Below are 13,709 nucleotides of genomic sequence, written 5' to 3' on the forward strand. Positions count from 1 at the left end.
CAAGGGCTGTGTAAACCTCACTGAAAACCCTCTCAGTCCAAAAGTTAAGGTCACAGTAACAGACTCCTAGCACCTAGGTCAAAGCTTCAGAAGTTTCGTGCTTACGTCACAGAAACAATGCTTACAGATATTTTCAGACTATTATCCCAAAACACATGTAACTGGGAATGTAATTTGCTCTATTATCAGTGTTAGGTTCCTCTAGGAAAAACTCCACATACTTTACTAAGCCCAACATTATGGTATTTCTTCTCCATTATTTTCTTCACTGGTTCCTCCTCCTTGAAAGTAATGAAGCAGAATCCACGCCTTTTGTTAGTTTTGTTGTCCATGGGGAGCTCTATAGATTCGACCTGGCAGAAGACAGTTAGTTATTTTATCTATTATCTCGCCATTCATGCTGTTTTGACATGTTATTTTGGCAGCTTAAATCACTTAACTGAAGTTACTGAAACTTGAATATGATAATGTGCTTGCTTCTTAGGGCTTTACACTGATCAACATCACTAGAAGCCATGTTCCTATTGTGCAAAAGATCTTTTTCCTCAAACTCACAGCACTGTTTTCCCACTCAGGAACTCTTCCAAACATGGTTCACAAACCATGGTTTAACTGTGCTGGACAGATATTCTCAGTTTGATTTTCAGTTTTAACTCGATTAACATTAAGGTAACTAGGTATTTCAAACCTCGAGCAGACCTAAATTTTCAAAGCTAATATTAAAAAGATTTAACTTTGAGCAAGTTCAGAGTTTTTATCCATAACGCTGTTACAGCTGTGCGTTAGGACCAATTTTTACCATTTAAACCCTTGACCGCAAACACATTAGACAGAAGTTTTCCGTACAAATGGTACCCAGGATTTCAGCTTTACTGAATGATAGTTAAAGTCTATAGGGCAAAGCAAACCATCTGCAAGGTAGTAAGATGGCAGGTACCGATAACTGAATTCCCTGCCAACTGAATTGCTGTCAGGACCTGATGCTGTCAACATCCGTGAACTAATACAGCAGAAGCAGCCAACTTCAAGCTTATACGGGTTTAGCTTTTAAGCACTGCAGTGACACTTTGACAGCTCATTTGCACCAACAAAACCTGGGGACACAGAGACAGAGACAACACTCAGCTGCACAGAACTTTGTAAGCTGTCTAAATCCATGCCCCAGCGGGTAGGTAGGTTAGGGTGGCTGAAGAGGGGCTCACCCAGCTGTCCAAAGCAGCACACTCAGAAAGGCTGCCCCCCACCAAACCCCAGTCCAGACCACCTTCCTTCCATCTTAGGAAGCAGTTCCTGGATCTCTGACATGTATCAATTCCTTCTTCTATTAACCCAATTTATATTACCAACACATGCAAATCCAGGCCTTTAATTAAGCCTCTGCTCCCAAACACGTCCAAATACTTACTAACGTGCAGCTATACTGGCCATTAAGCCTATGGTAGCTTCAGTACAGGTTGCGTATGAGGGCTGTCTTATTTTTAAATGGATGAAGGAGGCAAAAGTTCTACACATCGAAGCAGATATTTCAGTTTTGTCACATACCTCGCCAAAACCCCCAAAATATTCCCTGATTTTCTCTTCAGGGGTGTCTGGAGATAAGCCTCCAACAAAAATCTTCTTAACAGGTTCTTTTGTTTTCATGGCTTTAGCTCTTTTAGGATCAATGACTTTTCCATTCAGCTTGTGTTCTTTCTGGTCCATGACCTGTGGCAAGTTAAAACAAGTGTCAGAACCCTAACTGCAATTCAAGCCAAATATTTCACTGGTGTTCAAGTAAGGACCAATTACTTTAAACTGACAGCATTAACAAAACCAAGCATGATCTCAATACCTTTATTACACTCATCATTTGTTGCATGAAACCAAGTAGTCCTACCATTCTGATCACTACTCACTGACTACATAGACAATCCTACCAAAACCTTTCAAAAATCATATGGAACCATCTGTCATGCCAGGGAAATACGGACATAATATTTCTAAGGAAACACTCTGCGATCCCCTCCGCAAGCCTCCAAAAAAGAAAGGAGGGCTTTATATGCAGCTTACATATTACCAAGGATCACTGAGGGCAAAACTTTCTAGCATCTTACGTCAACAGCATTTGAGAAGGGTTAGCAGCTCATTTCTGCTTGGATAAAGCCCTAATCTATCAAAGCCAATACTAGCCCCAGGGCCAGCAGTTCACTGTTGCAATTCTGGACCTTAGAGGCCTGATGGCTTTCTAAATTCCATCTTTCACAATAGCTGGCAGCTAACATATCTACCTACAGAACTGCTGGAGTACGCAAGTCCCGATGTGTTACTGTACACTCCCGTGCAAGTACCCAAGGCCACCTTTTGGGAACTGCTGATGCTCCTAGCCACCACATCTTGAGTAACGTGGTTGAGGAGAGAGAGCAAAGATTTTTCAATAAGCATCATCTTGAATTTGTTGCACGGCAAAACCACCTTTAACAGATCATGTACAAACAACTATGCATACAAGCATCCGCCTAGAATTTTTGCTGCCTAGAGTTTAGCACATTGATTGGTTACAGTAACACTACCTTATCTACGCTTTCCGATTCTTTAAAGAGTACAAAGCCGAAGCCTCTTGATCGCCCAGTGATGGGATCTAGCTTCAGAGTGCAGTCTACGACTTCACCAAATTTAGAGAAATAGTCCTTCAGATCTTTCTTTGTAGTGTCCCAGCTAAGGCCGCCAATAAACATTTTCCTGTTAAGACAAGATGGTTAATCCGTTAGTGTGTCTTACCCTAAAAGCCTGTACTCTTGAGCTTTACGAGCTCAGTTACATAATCTAGGGAATAGCAAAGTTTTATCAGTGACACTCCACGCACACATAGCAAGGCCTGCACTTTCCCAGAAGTTACTTACATGATTCTGGCCAGATTAGATGTGGACTTACATGCATGCAAAAGTGCTGCACCACCTTCCGCTGCAGTTATCTATTTTGCTAGCCCAAGAAACCACGAACAGTGATATAAAGATGTATATTATTTCCTCGCATCCCCACCGCTGCAGATCCACAGGTTTAATTCTATTTAGTTATCTGCAGAGTCCCCACACAACTGTTTCTGAAACAGACACTGGCAGAACAGATTTATAAGGCAGTGCAGTTACAGATGAGCATTTACATACTAGCCTGAATTGGACATATCTTAGTACTAGCAAGCTGGAACTGAAAAAAACCCATGAATAACAGCTTAAAAAAAAATACTGAAGTATGGGATGCTCAAAACTAATTTTCCACACCAAAACCTGACCTAATCCAGTACAAACACCACAGAAAGTTCCAAAATTGACCATATACAGGACCAATGCATGTTGTTGAGGAAGTTGGTACAGTAAGTATCTCTAACCATGACTTTAAATTATAAGAGCACCCTGGAAGTTTGTAATGAAATCATGACCATCCCATAACACTAGTAAGGCTCTGCCTCAAGAGGCAACACTTCATGGTTTGCATCAACTTGAAACCAAGCAAATGAGCACGTGAATGGAATGATCCTTGTTATCCAACCACTGGGTCATGCACCCATTCAAAAGAAGATTCATTTTGAGATGATCTCTTCTAATACTAAGAAGGAAGATTCTACAACAGGCTCAAAACAAAGAAGTAAGATCCATTAAGATCTGTAAGAATGTATCCTATAAAACCCTGTCCATTTTAACTGTCCCAACTTATTCCACAATTGTACATATTCTTTTGGGAAAATCTGAGAAACCTTAGTAACATGGTTCAAGCGCCTTCACTTTCTACTTATATATTCCTGCACTAATCATGTTGGCCTTCCACATGCCAAACCTTCTCAAGTGAAAGCTGCACATACGAACTAATTCCAGGCTGTGTTGAATTAGTTGTGACCTTAAGAGAGCAAGAACATATGGCTTCTGAAACATCTATCCTCTGTACACGTGAGGGGGTGCAGAAGCTTCACCCATTTCCATAAGAAATTATATATTAAAAAAAACCAAAAAACAAAAAAACCCACAGAAGGGGCACTAATTCCTCATTCCTTTATACATCTTTCCCAGTAGCTCCAGCTCTTTGCTCGGCATAGCACCAGAAGTCTGTTCTAGCGTGACATCTTATTGTTTTCAGAAGCAACATGGAAAAATTGGTTCATGCTGCTAACACAGCAGCCTCATACTAGTAGGGCTGGTAATTCAGAAGATGCTTTACATTGATTTTGTTTTATCTAAAGAAAAGAAAAAACATACAGAAGATGGAGCATCGTATTTATGACACACGGGGGATACTGATACTCTAGCAATTACTGCAGAAGGTACACTTGCTGTGTGATATATATATAACCCTGCTTTACAGTTATCAACAAACAATTAACCTGAACACACAAAGACCCTACTTGGTATCGCTACACACGACAGACCCAAAACATGCATTTGAAACAAACAGTTTTCTGCAAAGTTTTTCTACCAGTGTGCAATAGCTGCTCTGGAACTGCACTCAGATCGAGTACAACATGATTACTTCAGCTTACCACCGCAGCGGCAGCAAAGTGAAAAACTATTGCTACTTTGCAAAACTGAGGCCAGATCAAGGCTACGACACAGTGTGAGCACACAAGCAACTTATGCGCAATGTCACTGTGCTATCTAACGCTTGTAAAATAAGTATGCTTCTCAAACCACAGTTTGGCTGGTATGTCATATGAGCACATACATTTTGCCATAATAGTTTACCAGGAGCATACCGGCAAAGCTTTCCAACTATGGACTTAGCTAAACAGAACATACACGCTACTGTGATTAATTGCTTTAGCCTTCCTCCACCAAGCTGATCAGGAAGCTTCCTAGCAGTTGCCAACATATGGATTCCTGAAGTCCACAGTTCACACCAAGGAAGACTTGAGGTTATGAGAACTTGCGCACTTGTTTTTGTTGAAGAGACTGCCTCCAATTCCTACTGCAAAGGAAATGTGAAAGCACCGGCCCTCAGCAACTATTTAGGATGTGCTGTCTTCCCTCTACTGCAAAGAGAGCTATCCAAACACTTCATTTCGTAAACAGCATTGCCAATAAAATGTGCTAAGTCAAAAAAAACTTTCATCACCTGAAAGACTTAAATAAGCCACAAGTCACTGTACGTCACAATGTAATCAGTGCCCAGTGTCACCGCACCACTCAATGACAACTTCTTCTAGGCTATGTCAATTCAAAAAAAAAAAAGGGGAAAAAAAAAGGAAAAAGCACTTCCTAATGAAAATACTTGAATAAGTACATCTTTAATAGCAAAAGGCAAAACAAATACGAGAATTGCAAAGGTACTTAAAACCATTACGAATAGGCCAAAAGCAAACAAAAGTTATCTGAAGTTTTCACCAACACGAGCAAAACACTCTTCAAACAAGAAAGCTTCTTGCTGTCTCACTGCTCTCAGCAATATCACAGGTTACTACAAAAGCAGGGGCAACACTCAGGAGGTCTCCACAGGACAGAGTTAACCTCCACCTGGCAAGCCCCTCTCCCTGCTCTGCCCACCAGCACGGGCATCTCCCCAGAGAGATCTATTTCAAATCACACACTGAAGTCTCAAATCACACTCTGAAGTCCCACACGAGAGAAAAGAGGACTTCAACTTCTGACTGTACCAACAGACACAAACAGTAAAGCTTGGCCCCAGTGAATCCTTGCTTAACATACTAAAAACAAAGGGAGTTAGAAAGAATACTGGTAGCAAGGGAGAACTATAAAATACCAAATAGGAAAACAAAAAGGAATTCAGGATTTTTGGGAAGTACAGCCAAAGCATTCACCTTCTCAACATTTTGGAAATACTGAACCCCACCCACAAATAGACAGCAATAAATTGCACCCAGGCAGAACTAATCTTTTTTTGCTTTTATTTTCTCCCTTGATCAAAAACACATCTGCAGCATGAATTCCTTACTAGCCAGACAAGAGACAGCATACAGCAGCAGCCTGTCCTGTCAGATTTATTATAAGCGATTTTTTTACGTACTACATGAAAGGTATTCTCTGCCCTATGCCAAGCACCCGGCAGGGACCTTCAGAAGACAAAGAGCTGCCACCGCACTGAATTTTAACTTCAGCAGTCATCTAAAACAATTGTCCTGGCAGCAAGTTCTGTAAGATGAGTCTGACAAGAACATCTCTACTTACGGTGAGCACAAGGAAATAAGAGTTACATTGCCAAGAAAAACTGGTTCCTTCTACTTCGGACACCTCTTCAAGGAGTAGGCGTATCAGTTGCGCCTCGCTGAGGGGTGTGACGCAGTTGACTTCTTTCCAGCCCCTCGCCGAGGCGCAACTGATACACCTACTATTTTTCCAACACAGGGGAACGCTAAAAAAGAACGTGTTACTAAAACTCAGCAACGTGAGACTGCATGGTATTTTAACGTGCAACGCACGTGACATTGTTGATTTTTAAGAAACGACATCCCCAAAAGACTTTCTGTAGCTAAGCACACATCAGGGCAGGTTTACACCTTGGGACCAGTCACCACAAACTGTCCGGGGAGTAAGGCTGACAGGAAGCCGAACCATGAAACTCTCCCCTCTGGACAGCGTCTTTCTGTACAGCGGGACAGCACAGCTCTTGGTAATTTAGAGGCAAAACCTGAGCGTGGCTGTAGCTCCAGGGCCCCGAAGCGCTGAAGAACAAACTCGTTACCTGGCTGAGCGGAAGCACGTTGGCTCTGAAATTTGCTTGTATGCTCAAAACCCCTACGGGACTCGCCGGGTGCCTGCGGAGCACACCGGGCCGGGCAGGCAGGGCTGGCTCCGGGCAGGCGCCGGCCGCCGCCGCGCCCCCCTCCCAGCTCCGCGCATTTCTGCTCCGGTAACCACGGCCCCACCTCCGAAACACAGCCAAAACAAGGAGAAAGCCGGGAAGAGCGGGGTGCTCCGAGCCGGGCCGAGCGGCGCCGGGGCAGAGCAGGGGCCGCCCCCGCAGCCCGGCCCGGTACGTGACGTCGCCGCGGCGCCAAGTAAACAAACGGGGCCGCCAGCCGCGCCACCGACGGCCGCGCCGGGACGAGCGAGCGCCGCGGGCGCGGAGCGGGAGCAGGGGCCGCCCGCCGCCGCGGGACGCGCCGGGGAGACGAAAGCCGCGGGGCGCCCCGCGCCGCCGCCGCTCACCCCTCGTCCTCCTCGTTCTTGCTCGCGTCGATCTTGGCTCCCTCCGACTCGATCCCGCCGCCGCCGCCGCCGCTCCCGTCGGCGCCCCCCGCGCCGGCCGCCGCCGCCAGCCCCTCGGGCTGCTCCGCTGCCTCCGCCGCGCCGCCCCCGGCGCCGGCCGCCGCCGAGTCCATGGCGAACTGCTGCTCCGACATGGCGGCGCCGCCGCTGCGGCTGCCCCGCGCCCGGCCGGCCGCCGAGCGCGCGCGCGGCCCCCGGCTCCGCTCCCGCTTCCCCGCCGAGGCCCCGGCGCCGGTGGCGGCCCCGGCGACGGCACGAGCGCGCCGAGCCCTCCCGCTTTCACCCGCTTTTTTTAATGGCGCCGCCGCCGAGCCAACCTAAAATGGCGGACGGAAGGAGCGCGGCGGGCGGGGTCACGTGACCCCGCCTCCCGGGGAGCGCGGGAGGGGGGGTGGGGGGGGAGGCCGGGGAAAGCCGGGCCGGCGGGCGGCCGCCGTCTGGCGCGCGCGCCGAGTGCACCACCGAGAGCGGGCGGCGCGGCCAGAGCGCCGCGAACCATAGAGAGGGAGCGGCGAAGGTGGGCGGTAACGGCCGCGCCGGGCCGGTTAAACCGCCTCCTTCCCCCGGGGCGCGGGCACCGGCGGCAGAGCCCTGCGTCACGCCTCGGGCAGGTGACGAGTCGCGTCCCACAGACTCCCAAGCGCTCCCGCGTGCTTTGATGTTAACTGCTGGGTTGCCTAAGCGCAGCCGTTGTGTGGTTCTTAAGCAGGAGATGAACTGCGGCTTGTCATGAAGCAGGGCCGATTCCTCCCAAATCAGCGACTCGAGGAACTTTCCCCTGAAAAGGTCTGTTTTCAACCTTACCGGCATACAAGGCGGGGGGGGGGGGGGGGGGGGGGAAGCTAACACCGTGCCCAACTTCTCCACAGTATATGAACTTGCTAAGGGTTAACACCACACTTGACTCCTTTGACAACTTTTTTGCTTAATGTGCTATTAATGGAAAAAGTGCAGGAGAAAGACAACATCCTAGTGGCAGGAGCAGTGCTTGCAGCAGGCACTGCTATTAAGTGCAACTTTTCTGCGCATCTGAACTTTGGAGAAGTTTGGGAGGCCAAAGTCATACAGCCTGTGGCTTCTTCCAGTGGCCACAGACTGTCACCGCTGTCCCAGGCGCTTGTGTCAGATAGGGTTCACATGCCCAGCCTAAGTGCAAAGCATTGAGACAACAAACCTTCCTGGGCCTGGCCCCTGCTTACCCCATAGCAGCCTTTCTGTGGAACCGCCTTCTGCATGCAACTACATAACAAGAGTAAGTCAAAGGGCCAGGTTTTTAAGAAAGCAGTAAATATACATTAAAAGAAGCAGGAATAGACTTCAAAAACATTTAGAGGGAAATTTCTCAAAACTCACCTTTCTGTAGGCAACCCCCTTTAAGGATATGTTTAGGAGACTAGTTCTATGCAAACTAGCTACTCACATTTCACACTTTCCTGAACAAGCACACTTCTAGACACGTGAGGTCTATTTTTGATGTGCGAATAGACACTAGTGTATTTATGTGTAGGACAGCAGTGTACAGAGAAAACTTAAAACTTGCAGCCACATGTTGCAAAACTCCAAGCCCTGGGCAAAGCTTTTACACTCATATCCCCATTCAGTCCCTTCAGAACAAAGGTGCTGCTGTGGTCCTAGATCCCTTCCCTGAAGTTTACAAAGCTGGCAGCAGTACACCAGCAACCAGTCCGTTTCCTCTAATAGAGTAGGCAATAAACACTGCAGTTTCCTCAGTTATGCCAACTAAAGGCACCAACTATGACCCAGTTTGACTTTTCAAACCTCCTCAACCCCCACCATAGTTTTTGAGGCAGAAATAGGAGAGGGGTGTATCGTACTTGAATACAGACCAACCTTCTTTTGAGTCATATATGATCTCCAGAAAGGTATCTACCCTTCTGAGCATGTGAAGTCAGTCTAGCTATACCAACGTAAGATGACAGCCAACACTGGAAAGCTAAATTCACTTAAGTAAGCATTTATTAGAGAATCCTTTAACATGAAATTATACAAATAAAGTTTGTATAAACACAAGTCCACATTGTGTCATAACATGAATGGCAAAAAGAAAGTAAAAACCATAAAAGAAAACTAATCGGCCGCTATATACAGTTGGACACAGTTGTGTCATACACTAAAAGTCTTTTACAAAATAGTCATTTCATGTCACGTAGACCACTCTCCATTCACTCCTGACGCTCTGCAAGATGGCTTTGCTGCAGTATCTCCACCTAAAAACCAAGACAAAGTAGATGTCAGATATGTGCAAGTTATTACAAGAATCGTTAAAAGGTCCATTTTCATGAACTGCTTTAAGTCTTCTATATATTCCTTTCTTCACTGTTAAAGATCATATGCATATTTATTAAGGTAACACAAGAGGTTTTGTTACCCATCAATAATTTATCTTCCCAAATATAGCCATTCAACCCATTTAGGAAGCTGTTCCAGAACACCACATATCCAAATTAAACTATTAGTCAGGCTCCGGATCAGTTTATGTACTGGAAACACTGCCAAAAGGGTTTCCTGTTTGCTGTTAATTCATCTGAATGACTGCTGTACAAACAAGTCAGATGCGTTTTATTCAAACAGTCCACGTGCATATGATCTTTAATGTTTTTCCAGATTTAAAAGTTCGTTTTGGTTTGCAGATTTCACTATTAGCTATAAAAAGAAAAAAGCAAGCATTAAATCTTAAAGAATGCACACTTAAAATGAGGTTCCACAATTGAAATACAACACTAAACAGAAGACCAAATGATTAAGCTGTAAAGGCATTTATGTACTTTAACTCCTGTAAAAAACCATTTAAGTTAAGACACTTAATCTCCAAAAAGATTAAAAAAAAGAAGCCAAAGTCTGAAGTTTTCCACTTTAATCTTTACGCTGGTACATGAAGTTGGAAGAGACCATACCACAGGACAGCGTTTTCTGGTGTATGCCTTGCGCTCTGCCTGCAACGTGCGACCCCAGAGATAGACGTGGTCAGGGTGACACACGGCCTGCAATGAAGTTCCCGCTGGCGGGTACAAACAAGGTATAATGTCAGAGTTAGAAGACAACATTCTTGTTTTCCTTAAGTTGTACCCATTTCAGTACTTTACCTGTTAATACTTCTAATAAGTTTAATTATTCCTCTAGACCACCTGGTACACAACGCAAAACAGAAAAACTCTTATGTTTTTCTGAAGTACTAAAGAAGATAAAGTCACATTTTTACAAAGTTAAAGATCTATAGACACTGTAGGCAAAGCTGGTTTAAAAAAAAAGTATTTTTTAAGTTAACAAAAGTTTAATTAAAAGAAAAAGTCAAGCTACACAAGTTTTTACTCTTCATTTGTCTATTGATCTTTAAACTAGATTACACATACTCAGAGTGCACCTTGCACTCACATACACACCTGTTTCCTCAAGTATTATGTACTGCTTTAGTATGGCTGGTAGTTGTTTTGGTGATTGCCGCCACCGCGGGATGCTTTTCCGTATGTGCTTTGTTGACCTGCGGAGAGCATGAGAGAGAGAAATTTTTTTTCAAGCATCTGATTTACCCATCTGAAGCACTCTTTCCATATGTAACACTGAAATGGTTACTCTTTTTAGAGCCACGTGTTTGGGCAAGAAGTGTTAAGAAAACAAGGCACTTGGGAATCAAAACCACTTACCACTGTAATCTGTGTATCCCGGTCCGTACCCATAATTGGGATAGTTGTACCCAGAATAGTCATATCCTCCATAGCCACTGTAGCTTTGATCACTATAAGCACTATTGTAGTTTCCATATCCTTGATCATAATAGTTATTAAATCCTTGATTCCAGTTTTGCCCCTGACCTGAAACCAAGTATAACATTTAATGTATTAAATTCTGTAACTCAAATCTCACTCCCCTCATAAGCTACTTAATCTAACTTGCTTTCTGTACTAAAATCATTACCCAAAAACCATCTTACCTTTCTAATAACCCATGACAAAATTTGTAGTTAAAAAAAAAAAAAAAAATTGAGGCACCTCATTTGGATGAGATGCATTATAAGATCTTATCATTGATGGCATAATTAAAAAAAGAGAAAAGCATGTAGTTTTGCTCATTAAGAAAAACACCACCACAGACACATGTGTGCATGCACACATACTGAAAACAAACACCATAACAGCTCCTGCTGTTTTCCTCTCTTAACTTCCATCTTTGGATCATGAAATACCAGAGCATTGAGTTACACTGCACCATCAGCTTTACTGCATTATGTTAGCTGTGCCTGCTTCACTTTTAAGGACTGACATGCATTAACCTGTACTTGCATGGTGTAGATAAGTTACTGTCTTTCTCTTTAGCAAATAGCTCTGAATTTCTCACCTATCAACCAACATTGTATCTGTTCACATTCTGTACTATCCATTTAGTTAAAACTGTGAATTACGGATTTAAAAGAATATCCTAGATCTGGCTCACCATTTGACCACTTCAATACACAGTTCCACAGTCATAACAGCCAAAACATAATTTGAAGAGACTCGCAAAAAGACTTTCTGCATTCTTTTTAAGCGTTAGAAGCCAACATACAACCCAAAACTTAAAATAGCTAGAAACACCTTGATCTTCAATACAGACACGTAAGGATTTACATTGCCTGCAACATCCATAAAACTCACCTCGTCCACGCCCCCTTCCACCTCCTCGTCCACCAGTCGCATTGCCTTTTCCGCCTTTCTGTTGCTGCTGCTGTTGCCTGTATACCTCTTTGGGCTGCGCTACTTTGATCTCACACTGTAAAAACAGAAATTCTTTAACTCATCAAGAAGCTCAACACGATTTTATCGGTTGCCTTCGGGGAGGCGCACAAACAGTTGTTTATTTAAAATGCTAAGAAAGAGAACTTCCCTACCTTGCCTGAACCAATTTGATGGTATCTGCTTTCTAATAATTTCTTTACCGGCTCTTCATCTGTATACGTGATAAAACAGAAACCCCTCCTTTCGTTTGTCTTTGTGTCCATGGGAAGCTCAATGTTTTCAATCTGAAAGCAAAGTTACATATCAATGACATGTGAAAACTGTAATTGACTTTTTATGCTGCCAGATTCATTCAGCAGTCAATTGTTTATGCTAACAACAATTTCGACGGGTTGCTTTTTCAAGGGTCATTTCACTACTGCCATTTATAACTGTAGTACTGCTTTAATCTAGTTAGGGCAATTTGCTATAGACATCCAGCCACACAGATAGAAACTTGCACCACATGAGCTAAGCCACTAGAGTTACCATAGCTTTTGACAGCTACAAATTAGCCTTATCACAGCAGTAGAAAGCGCGTATAGGTGTTTCGAGCAAGGCTTAGTTTAACAGCAGCTACATCTATGCTCTTTCCTCCCAACCTCTTCTGCCTGATGACAGAAGCAACACTGCACTTGAGAACCAAAGCTATTCCCGTATGCTACTGTACCATACCTCGCCAAAAGCACCAAAATATTCCTTAATCTGTTCTTCAGACGTGTCTGGACTCAGCCCACCAACAAACACTTTTTTTGGTGGTTCTTTTCCCTTTAGGGCTTTTGCCCTTTTAGGATCTATCAATTTCCCATCCAGTTTGTGTTCCTTCAGTTCCAAGACCTAAAAAAACACACAAGAGGGGAAAAAAAGCTCAGATCGCGAAAGGGAGGCAGCGGTGCCTTACAGAGCCCACCGCCACCGCAGCCACCCACCTTTTCCACGCTGGCGGCGTCTTTGAAGAGCACAAACCCGAAGCCCCTCGACCGCCCGGTCACCGGGTCCGTTTTAATCGTACAGTCCACGACCTCGCCGAAGCGGGACAGGTACTCCGTCAAGTCCTTCTTGCTCGTGTCCCAACTGAGGCCGCCAATAAACATTTTCCTAAGACGCCAAAGAAACACGTACGTATACGAAGGCGCGCACGAGCGGGCGCGCCAAGCTCCAAGCGGCCGGGGGAGCCCCGCCGCCCGGCGCGGCCCCACAGCCCCGAGAGCCGCCAGCGCGGGGCGGGTCTGAGCCTCGCGGCGGCCCGCTCCCAGCAGCGGCCCGTGACGTCACGCCCTAGGATTGACACGCCCGCCCTGCCCCGCCGAAACTCGGTCACTCGCCCGGGACACAAAAGGCGGGCGCGCGGGGCCTACCGCCGCCGAGCGCGCGCCGCTGCCGCGCGCGGCCATTGGCGGCCGGAAGGGCCCCGCCCCCTCCGCCAGGCCCCGCCCCCCAGCGGCGCGCTTCCCCCTCCCCCCGCGCAGCCCAAGGGGGGAGGACGGAGGCGCGACCCCCACCCCCGCCCGCCCGCTCCCGGCTCCTACCCGTCGTCCTGCTGGTTCTTGCTGGCGTTGATCTTGGAGCCCTCGGCGAACTCCTCCGGGCCGCCGCTCATCTCGGTGGCGTCCTCCATGGCGGGGTGAAAGCGGCTCGGGCGAGTGGCGGAGTCAGCACAGACCTGAGCGGGGGAGAAAATGGCGGCGGAAGAGATCCGGGCACCGCCTGCGCCGTCCTTATATACCAGCGCCGGCAGCCAATCAGCGCC

The 13,709-nt window shown here is 46.0% G+C and overlaps 2 protein-coding genes across 5 annotated transcripts in view; both read right to left on the reverse strand.

Annotated features, from left to right (window-relative positions):
• Nucleotides 1-7,550, reverse strand: part of HNRNPD (heterogeneous nuclear ribonucleoprotein D) — an 11,153-nt gene extending 3,603 nt beyond the window's left edge. For 2 of the 3 annotated variants that reach the window (XR_003259571.2, XM_026102792.2), the window contains exons 1-4: nt 7,131-7,550; nt 2,550-2,718; nt 1,543-1,704; nt 222-353 (exon numbers count right to left, since the gene is read on the reverse strand). Coding sequence is in view for 2 of the 3 variants with exons in the window: in XM_026102792.2 (XP_025958577.2) it covers nt 222-353; nt 1,543-1,704; nt 2,550-2,718; nt 7,131-7,324 (657 nt within the window). In the remaining variant the exon portion in view is untranslated. Of the gene's footprint in view, nt 1-221; nt 354-1,542; nt 1,705-2,549; nt 2,719-2,910; nt 2,932-7,130 lie in introns of those variants that run through there. The other variant, XM_064510331.1, reaches the window with a different exon arrangement.
• A 1,599-nt stretch (nt 7,551-9,149) lies between these two features.
• Nucleotides 9,150-13,676, reverse strand: HNRNPDL (heterogeneous nuclear ribonucleoprotein D like). Of its 2 annotated transcripts, XR_010388838.1 has the most exons (9): nt 13,489-13,676; nt 12,889-13,057; nt 12,635-12,796; nt 12,073-12,204; nt 11,840-11,954; nt 10,853-11,020; nt 10,592-10,689; nt 10,106-10,209; nt 9,150-9,418 (listed from the first exon to the last, which is right to left on the reverse strand). XR_010388838.1 is itself a non-coding variant. In XM_064510334.1 (8 exons), the coding sequence occupies exons 1-7, from the start codon at nt 13,575-13,577 to the stop codon at nt 10,619-10,621; spliced, it is 906 nt and encodes a 301-aa protein (XP_064366404.1). In that variant the 5' UTR covers nt 13,578-13,676; the 3' UTR covers nt 9,150-9,418; nt 10,592-10,618. The 2 variants fall into 2 exon arrangements, 1 of the variants encoding a protein (XP_064366404.1); XM_064510334.1 differs by lacking the exon at nt 10,106-10,209.
• Between the last annotated feature and the right edge of the window lie 33 nt (nt 13,677-13,709).

Source organism: Dromaius novaehollandiae, chromosome 4, assembly GCF_036370855.1.
Source record: "Dromaius novaehollandiae isolate bDroNov1 chromosome 4, bDroNov1.hap1, whole genome shotgun sequence".
Classification (NCBI taxonomy): domain Eukaryota; kingdom Metazoa; phylum Chordata; class Aves; order Casuariiformes; family Dromaiidae; genus Dromaius; species Dromaius novaehollandiae.